Source organism: Penicillium paradoxum (genome assembly GCF_028828445.1).
Source record: "Penicillium paradoxum strain IBT 22861 chromosome Unknown utg000002l_segment0_segment0, whole genome shotgun sequence".
Classification (NCBI taxonomy): Eukaryota; Fungi; Ascomycota; class Eurotiomycetes; order Eurotiales; family Aspergillaceae; genus Penicillium; species Penicillium paradoxum.
Genome location: NW_026643180.1, coordinates 3,684,435 through 3,701,227, shown reverse-complemented (window position 1 = coordinate 3,701,227; position 16,793 = coordinate 3,684,435). Strand labels below are relative to the sequence as shown.

Below are 16,793 nucleotides of genomic sequence, written 5' to 3'. Positions count from 1 at the left end.
TGGTGCTGTTCTCCTGGTTCATAACTATTGCAGCCTAATGAATCCCTTATGGCATCTTTTCTAGTGCTCACAATATTGAACTGATGCCACTTTATTCGGTCTTATGAACGGCTCTACAATTGTAAGAGCTTTACATAGATTTTGATATGAGAGTCAAATGATACGGACACCTAAGCATTGGAAGAGAGGTGTTCTAAAAGCCATTGTAAGATCTTGGTCAACAAAACTCTATTTGGATACATACAGCTCCCCTTAAGATATAGGTCGATTGGAACTAGGTGTTCATTAGATGTCCATTGATATGCCGGCGGGCACTTCATTGTCACAGGTATGAGTGCAGGACTACTCTGGATCGTATAACTCCACCGAATTCAAATGCAAAGTTGAACATCAATAGGCAATTATACCCAGTATAACTTCTTTATTTGGGCGTATCAAATCAGCCCCAGAACGCCTTCTGGAGCGCATCACACATCAAAGTGATACACCTCTTGCCCTCAGCCAACGCCCCATCCATAGCCAAGAAAGGATGCGGCATGCCCTTCATAACTTGCAAGTCAACGGGCACACCGGCCTTCTGCAGCTTCTCCGCATACTGCTCGCCCTCAGTGCGCAGCACATCCAACTCCCCAACCATAACTAAAGCAGGTGGCAGTTGAGAGTAATCGCCCTGCCAAAACAGGGGACTCGATTCAGGATGGGTGCGGTCTGCATCGTTGGGAACATAGTGGTCGCGATACCAATACATCTTAAGAGCGGGGAGGGCAGGGGTCCGCTCATACCGACGATATGAATCGTTGTTCTCGACTGTGGCCGTGTTATCTGTCACGGGGACAGATAGTAGCTGGGCGCGGAAGTGAACAGGCGGTGACAGCGTCAGTGCCTTGTGCGTCATAATCGCGGCAAGGTTTCCGCCGGCGGAAGACCCGCCGGTTGCAATTTTGGATACATCGACCGAGAGCGCGGTGGGGCCGTCGGCGATCAACCAAAGAAGGGCCTCCCAGCAGTCATGGACCGCGGCGGGCCAGCGGTTTTCGGGTGCAAGTCTGCGAGAAAAGAAGACAATTGAGTTTCAAGTGTCTAAGGCTATGTATGCATGGCGTGATCTTTGCGTTGTGTAGGCTTACCGATAGTCAACAGTAATCACGACACAATTGCCGCGCACACAGAGATTCGAGCACACCACATTTTCCGTGTCAATATTTCCCAGTACCCAGCCACCACCATGGAAATAGAGCATCACCGGCCATCCACCTGGAGGAGCAGGACCCTTCGGAGTAAAGCAACGGATAGGCACTGCTGGGCCCTCTGTTGCGCGTCGCTGGATAGTGATATCTTGGGTCTTGCCAACCTCCAACATGGGACCTGCGCCAGGAATCAACACACCACTTGTCCGCGACGCCGCAACGGGCTGGAGATGCACCTGCTGGTTATTGATAACATGCTGGTTATAGAATGCAACGTACTCCGGGTCCAATAAATCCTTAACGGACTCATGGAGAGGATAAGGTGGTTGGGAAACGCCGGCAGTCATTTTTGGAGGGATAGAGAAGACAACAGGTTTCCCAGACCCTAGAGCTTCAGGGTCCTCAAATAGAAGCCTGCCCCCACGCGGAGAAAGTGGGAGGCCGCGACAATGCGGGGGGAAGGAGCTGATAAGCCGATAAGCCCCTCTGCCTGTCCTCTTTGGGAAAGTGATCGACGGGAATGTTGCAGTGACCCCTGTCGAGTCTCCTTCGGACGGCCCTTCAGTCTCCATTCGGTCTCCATCGTGTCCATTGTGAAGCCACTCATGTGCCCCCTCGTATTCCCCGAGTCTCTACCATCGCCCACTATGGTGCCACCTGTCACGTTTCAATGGCCGACGTGGAATGCAGCTGTAGCTCCGAATGGTACTTGATAAGGAGCAGTCCCCCCGCGCAAGGGGGGAAGAATCCTTCCGTTTCTCAATTGACTCACCCCTCACATAACCCATATCCACTTCTCACGAACTGACTCTCACAATGTCCTCCAAGATCCCCGTGCTCACCGACAAGGCACCTAAGCCCCTCCCTGGTATCTATTCGCAGGCCATTGTCGCCAATGGTGTCGTCTATTGCTCTGGGGCTGTCCCCATGGACGCTGCTACTGGAAAGCTGATTGATGGCGATGTCAAGGCCCACACTGTGAGAGACCAGTTAATCCATCTTCCGATATAACCCGCTAACCTTTCACCCTTCACCAGCACCAATGCATTAAGAACCTAACCCACGTTCTCGAAGAAGCCGGCACCGACATCACCAAGGTCGTCAAGGTCAATGTGTTCCTATCGAACATGGATGATTTCGCCGACATGAACTCCGTGTACATGCAATACTGGGGCGATGTGAAGCCCTGCCGGACGTAAGTTTTGACCCCACTTTGTGTTTCTTTATCGTTGGAGTCATTTGGAGTCATGTTCTGTCAACCTCGATCTTCTTCTTTTTGTCGTTGGCGGTGTATTTTGGAAGAAGCTTTGTTTTCACGCTTTCGCATGCACTCGCGTACAGTTATTTGTATAAAAGATTCCACTCGTTGCTGACTTAATTCCTCTTCAGGTGTGTTGCGGTCAAGACGCTGCCTCTCAACACCGATGTTGAGATTGAGTGTATTGCTGTTCTGTAAATTGACTTATTCTCTTTCTCGCATCTGTAGAAAAAAAATTCAAGTATTATAACACGACTGCTGATGTGCCTCTTCCTTCAAACTCAATTGAGTGATTTTGGTTGGATATAACTGTGGCCAGTTATTCTAATTGTCTATATTTCTTAGATGACGGACTTGCAGATCGAATGAGGTATGGATATGATGGGTTTACTTAAAGCCCCCGGATGAGTATATGAACATTTGGAATAGTGGTATGAGGAACTGAAAACCATGGTAGAAAATTCCCTAATAACTTCCCCAGAGTCTACATATGTGTTCAACTCTTTGATACTCACTTTCAGGGTCAGCCCATCATCAAATCTTCCTATCAAGATAGTGACCGATGTCCGAAGCCATTTCTTTAATAGCCCCTGACAGTGAATCGTCATAGTTCCTAGGCTTAGCACGTGTAGTAGTCGTTTTCGTCGTAGTCGTTGCAGTCTGCGTGACCTCACATTCTTTATCCCACCAAGCTCTAATGACTTGTGACCTCGAATGATCTGAGCAGACCCAGCGTATCCGACGGGTGCCACCTTCAGTTTGATAAATCAATATGTAATCAGTCGTGTTCTCTGGGTCTAGTGCGATGGCCTGTTGGGGGATTTTTAGCCCGCACTCGAGTAATCGAGGCAGCTCCGCAGACTCACCACTATACTTAAAGGACTGCTGGCCACCGCGAACTCGCAAAGATCAGGGTAATATCCCTTTAGGTACCATCGATTGCCCCATGTGCCGCGCACAGTTGACCCCTCAGCCTGGCCGAACGAGATAACGTAAGACTCGTTGTACCCAAACGCCATGGCACGAATTCTAGAATTGTTGGGTCGACTGGCCAGCTCCCGTATCTCAGAGTTAGCGTGCTCTGATGCCATACTACTCCAGGTGCCATCTAACCACCGGGCATAGTAAGTTTGTCCGGGCCCCAGGACGCAGAACTCGAGATTTCGAGCTCCATGAAGGCTAAGCTTGCCAGCGAGGTGTGGATAATTCTCGAGTCTTGGGTATTCTAGGGAGCGGGCTTAGCTTCGGACTTCAAAGCATCAGCGGAGCAGTAATTTACTTACTCCAAGTTCCTGCTCCGTAGCGAGCGATCCATTCGTTCGAATTCCCAAAACTGACAGCACCGATCCATTCTGAGCCCACTTGCATTTTGGGCCAACCTTTTGTAGAGCTGTTGATCCATGATATTTAGTATCTGAATTCCTCCGGAAATCAGGATCTCTCGGATGATGAGCGTACCATAGGTAGGACTTTGGGCCACTGACAGCGCAGAGTTGGCTGCCCATGGTTACTGAGTAAGGAGAGTAGCCTGCAACATTGGCCGGTGTGCTTTGGGACTGACGATTAACCTGCGAAGCATTGTCCTTTGTCTTCTGCTCGGCCTTTTCCTTTTGGGTCTTTTTCTTCTGCTCAAGTTTTTTTCGCCCCCGTTCAGCTTGCTGCTCTTGTTCTTTTGCTTTTTGCAGTTCGGCTTCCCTCTCCATTCGCAATCGTTGGATCTCTTTATCATATTCCGCCTGTTTTCTCTGCATTTTCCTCTCGAGTCGCTCCTCCATACGCCTTTCCAAGAGTGCCTCACGCTCATCTCGCTGGGCGAGAAGTTTCTCCATATCTGAACGCAGAGCTGCCATATCCCGATCGGCCTTCTTTATCATCTCTGCACGCCTATCACGCTCTTCGCGCATTATTTCCTCTCTTTCGCGGTCCTGTTCACGCTTAGCTGCACGCAATTCCGCTTCAAACTCCTGTCGTTCCTTCATCCATCTTGCCCTTTCCTTGAGTGTCTCGCTTTGTAGGCCCATTCCGGCAGCTGTCTGGTCCAGGGGGAGCTTTTGATCGACTAGCTGCTTCTGGATATCTGTAACTATTGGCTTCTTGTGTATGGCCAGCTGTTGTACTATATCTCTTGCCGAAGACGACGTGTTGTCATGTCGAAGAGCAATGCTACCCTTGCTCAGCATGTAGCCCCAGAAGTCTTTGTTTTCTTTCAGTTCTTTTTCGCGCATATCGCCTTCGGCAGTTGGGACTATATCCCACATCGTTGTGGCCAGGATCACCTTCTTCAAGGCATCGTCGCCACACAAATCTCGGAACATCTGAAGATTTCTCCTCGCGGAACCTTGCATCCGTCTGTCGCTGATACGATGGAGGTATATAATCCCGTTGAGCTTGATTTTGCTACTATAGGAATCACCGAGCCAAGTCGCAATCTCGCTGAGTACCTCGGTGTCTTTCTTTGAGGTATCATCGAAGCCAGGCGTGTCAATAAGATAAACAGTGCGATCGGCCGATAGCTTATACGCATATACATCGACTTTAGCTGTGCCTGTTCGATATTAGAGATTACGAAGGTCACCTCGCCAGTCGTACTATAGGGCCTCACTCACAAGCATTGAGTGAATGGCCAATCTCGACGGACTTGCCCGAGCAGAGCGATATAAATGAGCTTTTCCCTGACCCAGTGACACCCATCACCGCTATGAATACATCGGTTGGTCTAGTAAAAGAGTTAGCAGGTACTGACTACAGAGGTGCAGTCACATCGCAGGCTGCTACTGACTTGGGTTCATGGCCTCCGCGGAAGCTTCGTGTGCCCGGTGATGGTATAGCACCTTGCTTCGGGCGCTTCCTACATGTCTCTGTGAGCTGGTGAGCAGCTATCTCAGAACACTGGTTGGAGGAAATTCCCTCGGACGTACCATTTCGAACAAATCCGGTTGACATGGCAGGCTATAATCGGTGCGAACCGATTTCAGTGGGTGGCCTGTGAATGGTATTTCGGTCCAGAATTCGCTTTGTTTTCACCCTGAACGTGAGATCAGAGGCTGGAACCTGAAGACAGATGTACCTCGTAAATATACGAAGAAAATCGCCACGGAAATTGCATCGATTAATTTGACTGAGGCATTCGTGCTGCGCCGAGCGATACAGTCAAATTCACCCGGGCGTCATGAGAGTGTCCAACTGCAGCCGACCACGTCGTTGCCAAGAAACGATCGCTGCAGGGAAATCAGCTGGGACAATCGGTCTCTAGAGCTTTAGTGTGACTGGTCGACCTGAGCGCGTTTCTGGGAGATAAAGCGCAAAGAACCAACTGGACATTCCCGCTCTCGTCCACGCCTGGGCATCGTGGCTGCTTACTTCACAAGCTTCAATCTGGGGGCCAACCCTCCTTTTCTCCACGGAGTCTCTTTTTTTATCCTGGGCTGAGCACATCATGGGCGCTAAAAAGCCTTGCGTTTTTCTTCTGGACTTCAGCCTTTTGCATGGCTGTGATGAAACCTAGTCGAGGCTCTTCGTGGCTGGTGGAATGCCCCTGCCAACGTTTGAGCCTCAACTGCCAGCGGCAAGACTGCTCTTATGCTGGAAACACTTCAGGGATTATACCCTATTCTAACCACGTTTTTAATTTTGCATCATTTTCTGATCATTAGTTCCTTGACTCGTACCTGAAGCATTCGATCCCCAAAACACTCGACTCACAACGGACATGCAGTCTGTGGCCAATCAGGCGCAACGCTTCGCGGCCTTTACCGGTGTCACCAAGCCCAATCCGAATGACAAGTTCTTCCTTGTTATGGGAATGACAGGCTCAGGGAAAAGCACTTTCATCGGCCGATGCACAGGAGACGATGTCACCGTCGGCCATGGGTTATGGTCATGTAAGAGGGTCCCGCAATCCAAAATATATCACCGAGTCTTTTTGTCTCAGTTGCATAAGCTGACACAAGCATCAGGCACTAGTGAGATTGACGTTTTTGATTTTCAATGTAATGGCCACAATGTCTACCTAATCGATACTCCCGGATTCAACGACACAACTCGGTCTGACACCGACACCTTGAGCATCCTCGCCACCTACCTCGGAGCCTCGCATGCAAACGGCGTTTGCATCCACGGCATAGTGATGCTCCATCCAATATCTGACAACCGTATGTCTGGCTCAACTATGCGCAATCTCGAAATGATGAAGGCGATGTGCGGATTCACCTCTTACTCGAATCTTGCCATCGCGACCACCATGTGGTCTCCAGACTCGGTGCTTTGTGCACAGCGTGAAGCGCAGCTCCTGTCCGACGACCGCTTCTTTGGCGAACTCATCGCCAGTGGAGCGAAATTGTTCCGTCATAATGAAAAGGGGCGGTTGGACTCGTTGGAAGAAGTTGTTTCTGCGCGCCGCATCGTGACACATCTTATCCATCAATCTAAAAAGTATACTCCAAGAGTGCTGCAGATTCAGCGTGAGATTATCGACCAAAAGAAAGCCATCGGCGAGACGAAGGCGGGGATTGTGCTCGGTTGGGATTTGTACAAGGCTCGCCAAGCTCATGGGCAGGAGTTGCGAAAGCTCAAAGAGGCAATCCAAGCCGAAATAGCTCAGCAGAATGTAGAACACGCGGCCGAGTTGCGGGAGCTTCAAGTTGATTTGGAAAACCAGTTGAACAAAGCTGAACAAGACAGGCGAGCGCTTCAGAAGTCGATCCAAGATTTGCACAAGAAAGAGCAAAGAGCCTGGAAAAAGAGACTCAAGGCACTTGAAAAACAGTTTCTGGAGGACCTCGCCGTTAAAGAACAAAAGGTACTCGAGATGGAGCAGTCACTCGACGAAATACGCAAGGACAGAGCTCGAAGTGCCAAACGATCGAGCCAGGTTAGCCTTCAATTAGAAAAATACGAACAAGAGGTGGAAACTGCCCGAACAGAAGTATCAGAGGCGCGTCAAACTTACCAGAAAGTCAATGGACAACGACAAAATCTGTTCAATGGTGCGACCAATGGCCTTGCTTCAGGTCTGACAGCTGGGATCATGTCTGCAGGTAAGTGAGCTGGTCGACGAGAAAATTGACGTACTGACTTCCCTCTAGCTCTCGCCGGTGGGGTCCTTTGCACGGTCATGTAGTATCTTGTGCATAGATTAAGTCAAGTTGAATTAGGTGTAGAACAGCAATGTGAGTGGGTGGTTCTGAGAGAGTATTGGCCACATGGGGAGTTAGTCCTAAAGACTACCATGCCCTTCAATGCAAGGTCGAACCACCTAATCACAATAAATCGCAGAATTAGTCTCTACGCGTCTCAAATCAGGCAACTGAAACGAAAACAAATATCACGTCAATACGGGTATGTAGCTGTTTCAAAGATCGCGAAGAAGATTGGTAGTGTGTAGTCAAGACCAATCCGAACAGCTCATCCACAAACCGATGATACATTCCTCAACATCGGACTATTGAACACACTTCATTCAGGTGCCTGTCAAAGACGTCAGAATAATTGTGAATCCAGGTTGGGTTCAGTTCGCGTCCTTACTGACAAGGGTAACCCCTCGGATCACGTGGAGGGTGTAGTTGTGTGTTGAATTTGGTCGACTACACGGGTGAGAACAGCAACAAGCGTTCATTTCAACAGCAATGGAAATGAGTTCCATGATCGCGTATGACAATTCCTAACTCTTTGTTGTTATGGTCGGGGTCGTTGACCACAACGTCATCGAGGGATCCAGGGCCCGTGACTGCCCTACGGCATACAGCACGGTCGCCTCCTCTTCCTATCTCGACATCCAAGGATAACCCTTCGATGCACGGAGAAAAGAAGAACCTCCCACTCTGAAGTCTGCGAAAAATTAAGCCAGGTCTTCCATTCCCAGGGACTGAAACGAACTGACGTCTTGACAGAGCGATCCACAGGGATAAGGCTCACAACCGCGAAACCTTTGCAAACACACCCTTGGCACTAACAAGCTCTCAGCATTCCAGGCTATGAAGCTAAGATGAAATCCCCTGTGACAAAAGTGAGGATCTTTCTCAAGGTCTGGAATTCTTTCCAAACCCGCCCCTCGGGTCCTAGCATTCCATCCCTCCACGCTATATTCGCATCGACGCGCTCCAGGGCCATAAACCCTCCATCTGATTCCTCTTTTAGTTCGCCAACACTCCTTTGGTCACTAACCTTATGTATTCTTCCCTGTACACCCAATCCATGAACATCTAAGGTGACTGTATCTGGGTTGAACTTGAACGTGGCGCACTGAACAAGGCCTGTGTCCCTATACCCACGAAGTACTTGGACTTTTTCCTTTCAGCTTTTGAGGGCAAGCCAACCTAAAGGGAACCACACACAGAGCCACTGTTATCTTGGTCAATAGACCATTGCAATCATGACATCTGGATCCTCAATTACTCCACGAAAGGAGGGGACATGGACTAAGCTCGTGATATTCGTCGCGCTCTATGTGCTACTGTTGGAGTCTATCCTGGAATGTGTATTGGTGCTTTACCTTTACGGAAATGGCCATGTTGATTCAAAGATGACACCGAGTGTTGTACTTGCACTTGTCGCGGTATGTTAGTCCTGAACCGTCGGATATTTTATCATGGTCGCTGACTCTTTTCAAGGCCTTCTTCTCCGTGCCGCTTGTCGGTCTCCAAAGCCTGGTCGCCTGGCAATACAACAATATTGGCGGATTTGGAACACAAAAGACCGTTCTGCATAATATATGCACATATGTGCTACGTTTGGATCTTATGCTTTGGCTAGCCACAAGCGTGGCTGGTCTAGTAGTCGCCGCGCAGCAAGTATACTGTCTTCCGGAAGGAACAGATGCAACTTTCTGGAGAGTTGGTACGAGCTGTGCCTTCCACCGAGCATCTGTGATTGTAGCAGTGGTTTCGATGTATGTTACGTTCCGGTCTCGAGTCTAGTATGCTTCCAACTAACAACAATATTACAGGGTCACTGTATGCACTATGTACTGTGCAAGAGAACTTTGTGATCGACCATACGATGTGTCGCTCACCGGAATCTACAAGCGCCCGGATGTCATGCGGAATGGTAGCGTGAACTCCGCTAATAGCTGGGACAGCGAGGAAACGCTCAAGAACGAGATCATATATCTATGCCGCCAGCACGATGGCAATGGAGCTGGAGATTTCTGGTCTGTGGATCCCATCGCCAATAAAGTCAACTGCCACCCTAGCATCCGGCACCCTGCTCCTGTCCGTCTACGCCCTCAGCTTCGCCTCAACACCGACTCCGGTTCAACCTATGGAGATATCATGTCTGGAACAACGATTTCCCCAGAAGACAACATCCACCGGATCTCACCAGGGACGCAAAGTCTGATCAGCGAGTTTCATCCCATCTCGCGCACATCTACTGTTATAACACCGCAAACAGCCAGCGAATTGCGCGCTCTCTTGTCAGATATCCCTATCCCCAAAGTCCCAGCCTCCCCTGAGAAACATACCAAGCACAAGAGGGCGAAGTCATCACTTTCATCCCTGCGACGTATTCTTCCGAAATCCTTCCCGCTGTCGCTTCCATTATCGTCGGATCCTCAAATCCGAGCTCTCGCAGACCCTAATACCGCTTCAGATGTCGAAAAGCAGGTAGTGACATCCCAAACCATGCCAAACAGAACAACTCAATTCTCCCCCTACCAGCTATCTATGGACGACACCCCAAACGCTTCTTCAGCAAGCCTTTCTGAGAGTCCTACCAACGCTTCAGCTGTTCCTAAGCCCGCACACCAGGAAGGCCACACACGATCAATGACGACAACTTCCGCCGATGCCCCAGAAGTAGTCCCAAGCGCACCGGCCTCCCCACAGAAAGTGCGACGCTCCCAAACAGCCCACACTATGCCCGCAGGCCTCTCAATCCACCACCCGCACCACCCAAACTTCGTCCCAGGCCCTGCACAAGCACGAGCCTACTCACAAGGACCGCAACCACATGCTGAATCAATGCGCCGACCAACCCCGCCCCAGCAGAATGCCCACCCATCTCGCAGTGCCACCTACCATTTCAACCCATCCCAAGTGCCTCGCCACTCGCAGAGCCAATACCGACCTCCCAGCGGACAGTTTCACCCACCATCAGCTCGCCGGGCCAGCCCGCGACGTTTCGACACTGGTCGCTCGATGCCGCCCGTCCCACGCCGTAACGATGTCCACATCATCTACTCCAGCACGCGTCGTCCCCGCAGCAGCACACACAGCGCGAGTGGCCCGCTCAGCTGTATCTTGGAAACGACGTCGAACCCGCGCGCTTCACTGGAAGAAGCCAGGCCAGTTTCTGATGCGTTCTTGGAGTTGCCGGGTCATAGCATCGACGATACGAAATATCGCGGCGTGCATCGCACGGGCTTAGCCTTTCCTTGATGCTCTTTACGGACAGCATATTAAGTTTGGATGGGGAGGAAGATAGTATTAATAATTGTGTTTGTCTGCAGGTCGGACATTCGTTCTGGATCTATTTGTTGGTTACAGTTTCTGTCTGATTTGGATCAGAGTGGATAGCGTGCTCGCGTGTATAACGACCAGGGCTGGTTTTTGTGTTTATTTTCGGCATCATCGTGACTGATGCCTTTCTGCTTTTCTACAGTTTTGTGTTATATCCAGATTTTCCGTGACTCTTTTATACCAAATTATCATTATACTTCATCAGGAATTTCTCTTTACTTTGTCATATTAAACTAAGACAGTACAAGTATCTAAACAATATATGATCGTGAAAGGAAAGTGACAAAAATTCAACACAACAATCCATTAGGTGGCACTGAAAAGAGGCAAGATACAAGAGGCGCCTCAAACGGCGAAAACAGAAACAGACTCGCGAGGACATGCAAGACCCATTTTCCAGATTCCAGATTCCATGCCTGGAACAACACCAGCACGCCGTTAAAGCAACGTATCAAAAAGAAGCGCAATGCAACCCACAACTCGATATCATACATCAATCCCGGCAGAGAACAGCGAGACGAAACAAACACATCTAAGCCTTGGATTCCGTGCTCTTGGACTTCGGCTTTTGCACATACTTGTAACGATAAGCCTGGCCATTCTTGCCATCCACATCGCGGTCACGGTCACGACGACGGTTCTCCTTGCCGTTGTTTTGAATCGGTCCCGATCCGCGACCTAGTTCCTTCTCGCCCCAGCTCATCATTAGCGCCTTGGCCATGTGGTCACGCTCTTTGAGAAGGAGGTCGATGCGTCGCTCCCATTCGCGCTCGCGCTTGTCTACCGACAACGCGATCCGCTGGTCGACTGCAGCGGCGGTTTCATCCTTTGCGGCAATGACGGCTTCGAGCCGTCGGAGCTCGATTTTGAAGCTCTTGCGGAGGTGGTTCTCGGTGCTTGTTGAGGACGAGCGAAGAGTCGCGAGTTCGGAGCGCAGATCGGCTTCGCGCTGTTCGGCTGATGTAAGTAGTTTGCGGATTTTGCGCATTGACTCGGCGTGCGAGGCACGCAGTGTCGAGACGGCGGTGGAATGCGCGGTTTGGAGACTTCGGACTTGGCTTTGGTGGTTGGCTTCCAAGGCTGCTGTGTCGGGTTCGATTGGCTGTGGGTTTAGGGCGCCGTGCATTCTTGGTGGAGAGAGTGGTGGGCTTAGAGGTTCGGCGAGCTTGTCTTCTTGCGATTGTGCGATGGTTTCAAGGGACGCGGCGTGGTCTTCTTTTGCTTGAGCAAGTTCGTTTTGGGACTTGCTTAGGGCTGTGTTGAGCTCGCTCACTCGGGTGGAGAGTCGTGAGTTCTCTGTCTCAATGGTCTTAATAAGAGTTTGGGTTTCGGTTGCTTGCTCACGGAGACGGGCTACTTCCGCATCCGAGGCTTTTTGTGCGGCGGATGTCTCTTGGAGTTCTTGTTGCAGACTCGCGATGCTTGTAATGTCAGGCTGTTGCGGTTGTTGGATGCCTTGGGCCTCGGCGAATTTTTCTTTCAAGGGCGAATGGAGTGGGGATGCAGGGTCACCATTACCCAAATCTTTAATCAAATCAAGGATCTCGCTATAGGTGCTGTGGCCGCTGATAGGCAAATCTGCAGCGGCAGCTTTGAGGGCACTTTCCTGGGCTTCCATCTGGGATTGGGCCTGAGTGAGATTTGCTTCCAGGGTAGAATTCATCTCTTCCAGAGGCCGATTCCTAGCTTCCAGATCGATAAAACGTTCTTCAAGGATCTCATAGTCCTTGTGGGCACGCTCCAAGTCCGATTCCAGCTTCTCATTCTCAAGGCCATAGTCATCAATTTGAGATTGTAGTTGATCAATCTCCGAGTTTTTCTCCTTTATCTGTGCATCCTTGAGACGTGTGACCTCCTTGAGCTTGGTTGATGTCTCTTCCAGAGTTTCATCCCGCTTGCGCACCTGCTCCTGTGAAAGAGCGAGCTGCTGGCGCAGATGCGCAATTGTCTCTAACCGCTCGGTATCCAAGGAAGTTTGCGAATCTCGGTCTTGAAGTTGCTGTTGCATCTCTCGGATCTGAGTCAAAAGAGGATTCAGGTCTGTAGCACGCATGCTTGCCTGGTGTAGTAACTTTTCGCGCTCTTCGCTCTGCTTTTGAAGCGACTGGACCTGCTCACGTAGCATTGCCTCGTCGCTCCCTTTAGCATGCACATCATCTAGAAGCTCATTCTTCCGCTGCAATTCTGTCTGGAGATGACGAATCTGCTCACCAGCAGAAACAGCCTCGAGCACACGATTGCGATTTTTCTGTAGTTGCTCCTCTCGTTCCTTCAAAGTCTGCTGCAATTCTGCGATTTCTTGATGAAGATCCTCTTGTTGCTCCTTTGGCGCATGACTCGAGGCATCCGAGAGTTTTCGGACGGAAGGCGAAGCGGATTCTTGCGCGTCGTCGTCATCTGGATACTCCTCGATATCTTCCAGGTGGGTCGAATCTTTGGGCACAGCGCTACCACGGCGCAATAAATGCGAGGGAGTGGACATGTCCACTGGCGGGCCAAATTCGCTGTATTCGCCGGAGTCCGGCTCCTCTTCAATCACAGGTTGTTTTGACTTGCGGAAGGATCGTCGCACTGATCCGTATTCGACTTCCGCATCATGGTCCTGGTTTGCATCATCCTCGGGATCGCCCATCAAGTATTTCTCCATGTTCGCAGTAAAATCTTCGGGGCCCCCTACATCAGACAATTTATCTACGTCGTGATGAAAAGGGGGCAGAGTTTCCTCATTGCCATCCAGAGCATAACTCCCACCCGGAAAATTACTGAAATCCAGGGTGTAATCTGCAAGTCGCGCATCGAGGTCCGAGCCCGTCGGGCTTCTGGGTGAGGCAGGACGAGGGACATTTCCCAACTCATTGTCCGATGCATATTCATCATCGCTCATATGGCCCCCATTGCCATGATGCGCCGAAACGGGCTCGGCTGCGGGCGTCTGGGCTGTTGCAGGAGTTCGGGAAGTTGCCGGAGTTTGAGCGGCGGAGGCAGACCCCAATGAGTCAGAACGGCGTCGGGGAGGAGATGATGGCATAAAAAGAGGAGTTACTAAGGTAGACTGGCCGATCGTATCATGCGAGGTTGGAAACGGCGAGGTATAGCCAGTGTTCGCCATGGTTGCGCGCGCGTGGGGATCGCGCAACGATGAGCGTAGGGCAACGCGATAAGGCTCAAACCGCCAAATCAGAGATCAGAAACAATACCTTGGGCTGTGATCAAGATATATCCAATTGAAGAATCCTGATAGGGTAAATAGAGAAATAACAATAACGATTGCGGGGAGAAAAGGAAAGTTGGAGAATCTCGCGATGGGCGGGTGTATGTGCGGCCTGAGGCATCAATGTTTATCGACTGCCGTTTTGGGTCTAGCGGGGTTGTTATGATGCTTCCTACTTTTTTTTGTTTGTGACTGCACTCGTATGTCCGTTGTGATCTGTGGGAAGTACAGTGTACATTCTATGTATCTAAAGACTTGATCTCCAATATCAAGCGCATGTCTTCCACTCTTCAAATCCCGGGGCAACCACCGAAGGCTCATGAGATCGGCCGCGCTGTTCGGCCTCTAGTTCAGTCTCCTCGTGCAGCGGTGCTGGCTTACCCCGACCACGAGCGCGACCACCTTTCGCAGCCATCGATTGCTGCAGAGTTTAAATGGTTAATGACACGTCTCATTTGTAGATCTCTTGGAATCACCTCACCTGTTTCTCTGTATCCCTACCACGGGCCCCACTACCTGTGGCCTTTCCCCCCTTTTTGCCTCCCTTGTGGCCTATGGCTGAAAGCTCTTCGTGTGAACGATTCGCAAAATTCCCCGGGTTAGGGTGATTGAGCCGGTGAGGTGGTGCTGTGGCAACACTACAGCGATGCCACAGCCCAACATTTACGGATCGCACTGAGGGCAGCAGTCTGACAAGTGGACGCGACATGATCTGAGTCCCTCTGATCAACGCCATAATGTTACGAGGTATTGATGAATTTGATATCAGAAGTAATCGCTGCGTGTTTAGGTCACAGTCACAGGGCAAGCTTGATGGGTTAGGTCTGCAACTTATGTAGTCCCAGCAATGGCTACTTGTGTCGCCTCCATCAACTCATTGGAGGCGATTCCGGCTCGTGTTTTGATGCTATTGCATTGGAAATGGGCCCATCCATTCTGTTCCTTCGCGTGGAATACATGTCATTCGTGTATCTCTTCAGAGAATCCACATTCAGAAATGCTCAAACGTCTGGCTACTTGGTTTAATTTGCCGGAGCACTAGTCCGATGTCCGAGTTTGATGTCATTCACATCCTCCGTGGATGAACCACGCATTAGTGTCCATGGGATTGAATCTTGAGGCGGTGATCCAGGCTCCAATTCGTAGCCGAGACGAGCATAAGATGCTGTCCATATACCTTTCAATAACCTGTCCATACTGTATGCATTCAGAATCCATTCACTGTTGTAGTTGCTCGTCAGGGCTCAGGAGCTCCCAGATCTGGAGCTCTCATCCGGCTTAGTCAGGGAGGACATGTCAGATGTTGATCGTGGGCAGGTGTCCAATCCGACTTGCTACTTTGTGTTGCAGCAATATTCACCGGCTGATCTGTTTTTCAAGCTCGAGCCATTCATCAAGAGTCTCCCTTGGTCTGTAGTCATTTCTCGAGTGGACCAGCTCTGAAGATCTCCAGGTCCCCACAGCTGCCTAACTTAAGACCTAAGCGCCATCAGCTCTCACAAAATAATTCCCGTGCAATAGACTTGGTACATTTTTCGTACATCTCGATATCGATCTCTTGCTGTCAAAATGCCACCTATTCGCGGTGGACTCGGCGAGCGCCCGCGGGTGATCTTGTATCACCAGACGCTTATCCCAGGTGGGGGCGAGTATGTGTCGATGCTCCCACTTCTCGAGAACAACACCGGGACAACACACGTTATTCTCGCGGCTGTGCACCTGAATGATCAGCCAGGAGACATCACGCTCAATGATGACCCCCAGAACACGCCAAGTTCAATCCCTTATGGGCCGAAGTGCCCCTCATGCAGCGACAAGGCGTCAAAGTGATGTGCATGCTAGGCGGTGCTGCCCCAGGCTCGTTCACACGGCTTGATGGCGATCGGCCGAAATTTGAACAATTCTATTATCCGCTCTTGACCATGATCCGCCGTTATGGTCTTGATGGAATCGATCTTGATGTCGAAGAAACCATGTCTTTGCAAGGTATTATTCGGCTTATCGACCGACTCAAGGCCGATCTGGGCGATGCCTTTATCATCAGCCTAGCCCCGGTAGCAGCTGCATTACTGGGAATTGGAAACCTGTCCGGCTTTGATTACCGGGAACTCGAGCAGGCTCGTGCGTCCAAGATCAGCTGGTACAACACCCAGTTCTACAACGGTTGGGGTCCTGCTGAGGATCCGCGGATGTATGCTGCTATGGTTGCCCAAGGGTGGTCACCGCGCCGTCTCGTGTACGGCCTCCTGACGAACCCGGGCAATGGATCACAAGGCTATGTATCCCAGGAGAAGATTGGGCCTGTTCTGGGAATGTTGGTCCAGCAGTTCCCTAACTTTGGTGGCGTTATGGGTTGGGAGTATTACAATGCTCTACCAGGCGATACCGCAAAACCCTGGCAGTGGGCTGCTCAGATGTCCTTGAGCATGGGTATGAAAGATGTTGTCGCTGCTACTCGTCAATTAATGTCGGCAGGGCCGATGGCGAACACCCTCAATAATTTGTTCCAAGATATGTTGAGTCAAGGACGGCGTTCTTAAATAGGTGTGACTACATAGCATTTCTGGCATACTATGTCTATACATGGACTTCGGCTTTTTTGTTTTGTTTTTCTAGTTCAACGTCAGATGGAATGAATTGATTTGTTAGCATCCTCCAGCTGATCTGGATAGGGCTGGCAA

The 16,793-nt window shown here is 50.4% G+C and overlaps 8 protein-coding genes across 8 annotated transcripts; 4 read left to right on the top strand and 4 right to left on the bottom strand.

Moving 5' to 3' along the window:
• Positions 1-439: 439 nt before the first annotated feature.
• On the bottom strand, positions 440-1,534 carry N7457_001332 (alpha/beta hydrolase; the record flags this gene model as incomplete). The annotated part of the gene is made up of 2 exons (XM_057172378.1): positions 440-1,046; positions 1,128-1,534. 2 exons carry the CDS (start codon positions 1,532-1,534, stop codon positions 440-442), a joined length of 1,014 nt encoding a protein of 337 aa, XP_057036281.1.
• Positions 1,535-2,003: 469 nt separating this feature from the next.
• On the top strand, positions 2,004-2,643 carry N7457_001331 (putative L-PSP endoribonuclease family protein Brt1; the record flags this gene model as incomplete). Its single annotated transcript, XM_057172377.1, has 3 exons — positions 2,004-2,165; positions 2,225-2,382; positions 2,577-2,643. The coding sequence occupies 3 exons, from the start codon at positions 2,004-2,006 to the stop codon at positions 2,641-2,643; spliced, it is 387 nt and encodes a 128-aa protein (XP_057036280.1).
• A 626-nt stretch (positions 2,644-3,269) lies between these two features.
• Positions 3,270-5,187, bottom strand: N7457_001330 (uncharacterized protein; the record flags this gene model as incomplete). The annotated part of the gene is made up of 4 exons (XM_057172376.1): positions 3,270-3,670; positions 3,729-3,835; positions 3,904-4,990; positions 5,052-5,187. Coding segments are annotated over 4 exons (1,731 nt in total), but the record flags the coding sequence as incomplete, so codon positions are not given.
• Positions 5,188-6,154: 967 nt separating this feature from the next.
• On the top strand, positions 6,155-7,564 carry N7457_001329 (uncharacterized protein; the record flags this gene model as incomplete). The annotated part of the gene is made up of 3 exons (XM_057172375.1): positions 6,155-6,326; positions 6,402-7,481; positions 7,530-7,564. The coding sequence occupies 3 exons, from the start codon at positions 6,155-6,157 to the stop codon at positions 7,562-7,564; spliced, it is 1,287 nt and encodes a 428-aa protein (XP_057036278.1).
• A 1,251-nt stretch (positions 7,565-8,815) lies between these two features.
• Positions 8,816-10,820, top strand: N7457_001328 (uncharacterized protein; the record flags this gene model as incomplete). The annotated part of the gene is made up of 3 exons (XM_057172374.1): positions 8,816-8,998; positions 9,054-9,331; positions 9,389-10,820. 3 exons carry the CDS (start codon positions 8,816-8,818, stop codon positions 10,818-10,820), a joined length of 1,893 nt encoding a protein of 630 aa, XP_057036277.1.
• Positions 10,821-11,433: 613 nt separating this feature from the next.
• N7457_001327 (putative spindle pole body associated protein SnaD) lies at positions 11,434-14,010 on the bottom strand (the record flags this gene model as incomplete). The annotated part of the gene is made up of 1 exon (XM_057172373.1): positions 11,434-14,010. One exon carries the CDS (start codon positions 14,008-14,010, stop codon positions 11,434-11,436), a length of 2,577 nt encoding a protein of 858 aa, XP_057036276.1.
• Positions 14,011-14,380: 370 nt separating this feature from the next.
• N7457_001326 (Conidiation-specific protein Con-10) lies at positions 14,381-14,848 on the bottom strand (the record flags this gene model as incomplete). Its single annotated transcript, XM_057172372.1, has 2 exons — positions 14,381-14,533; positions 14,594-14,848. 2 exons carry the CDS (start codon positions 14,846-14,848, stop codon positions 14,381-14,383), a joined length of 408 nt encoding a protein of 135 aa, XP_057036275.1.
• An 833-nt stretch (positions 14,849-15,681) lies between these two features.
• Positions 15,682-16,652, top strand: N7457_001325 (putative class III chitinase; the record flags this gene model as incomplete). Its single annotated transcript, XM_057172371.1, has 2 exons — positions 15,682-15,886; positions 15,955-16,652. The coding sequence occupies 2 exons, from the start codon at positions 15,682-15,684 to the stop codon at positions 16,650-16,652; spliced, it is 903 nt and encodes a 300-aa protein (XP_057036274.1).
• Positions 16,653-16,793: the final 141 nt, after the last annotated feature.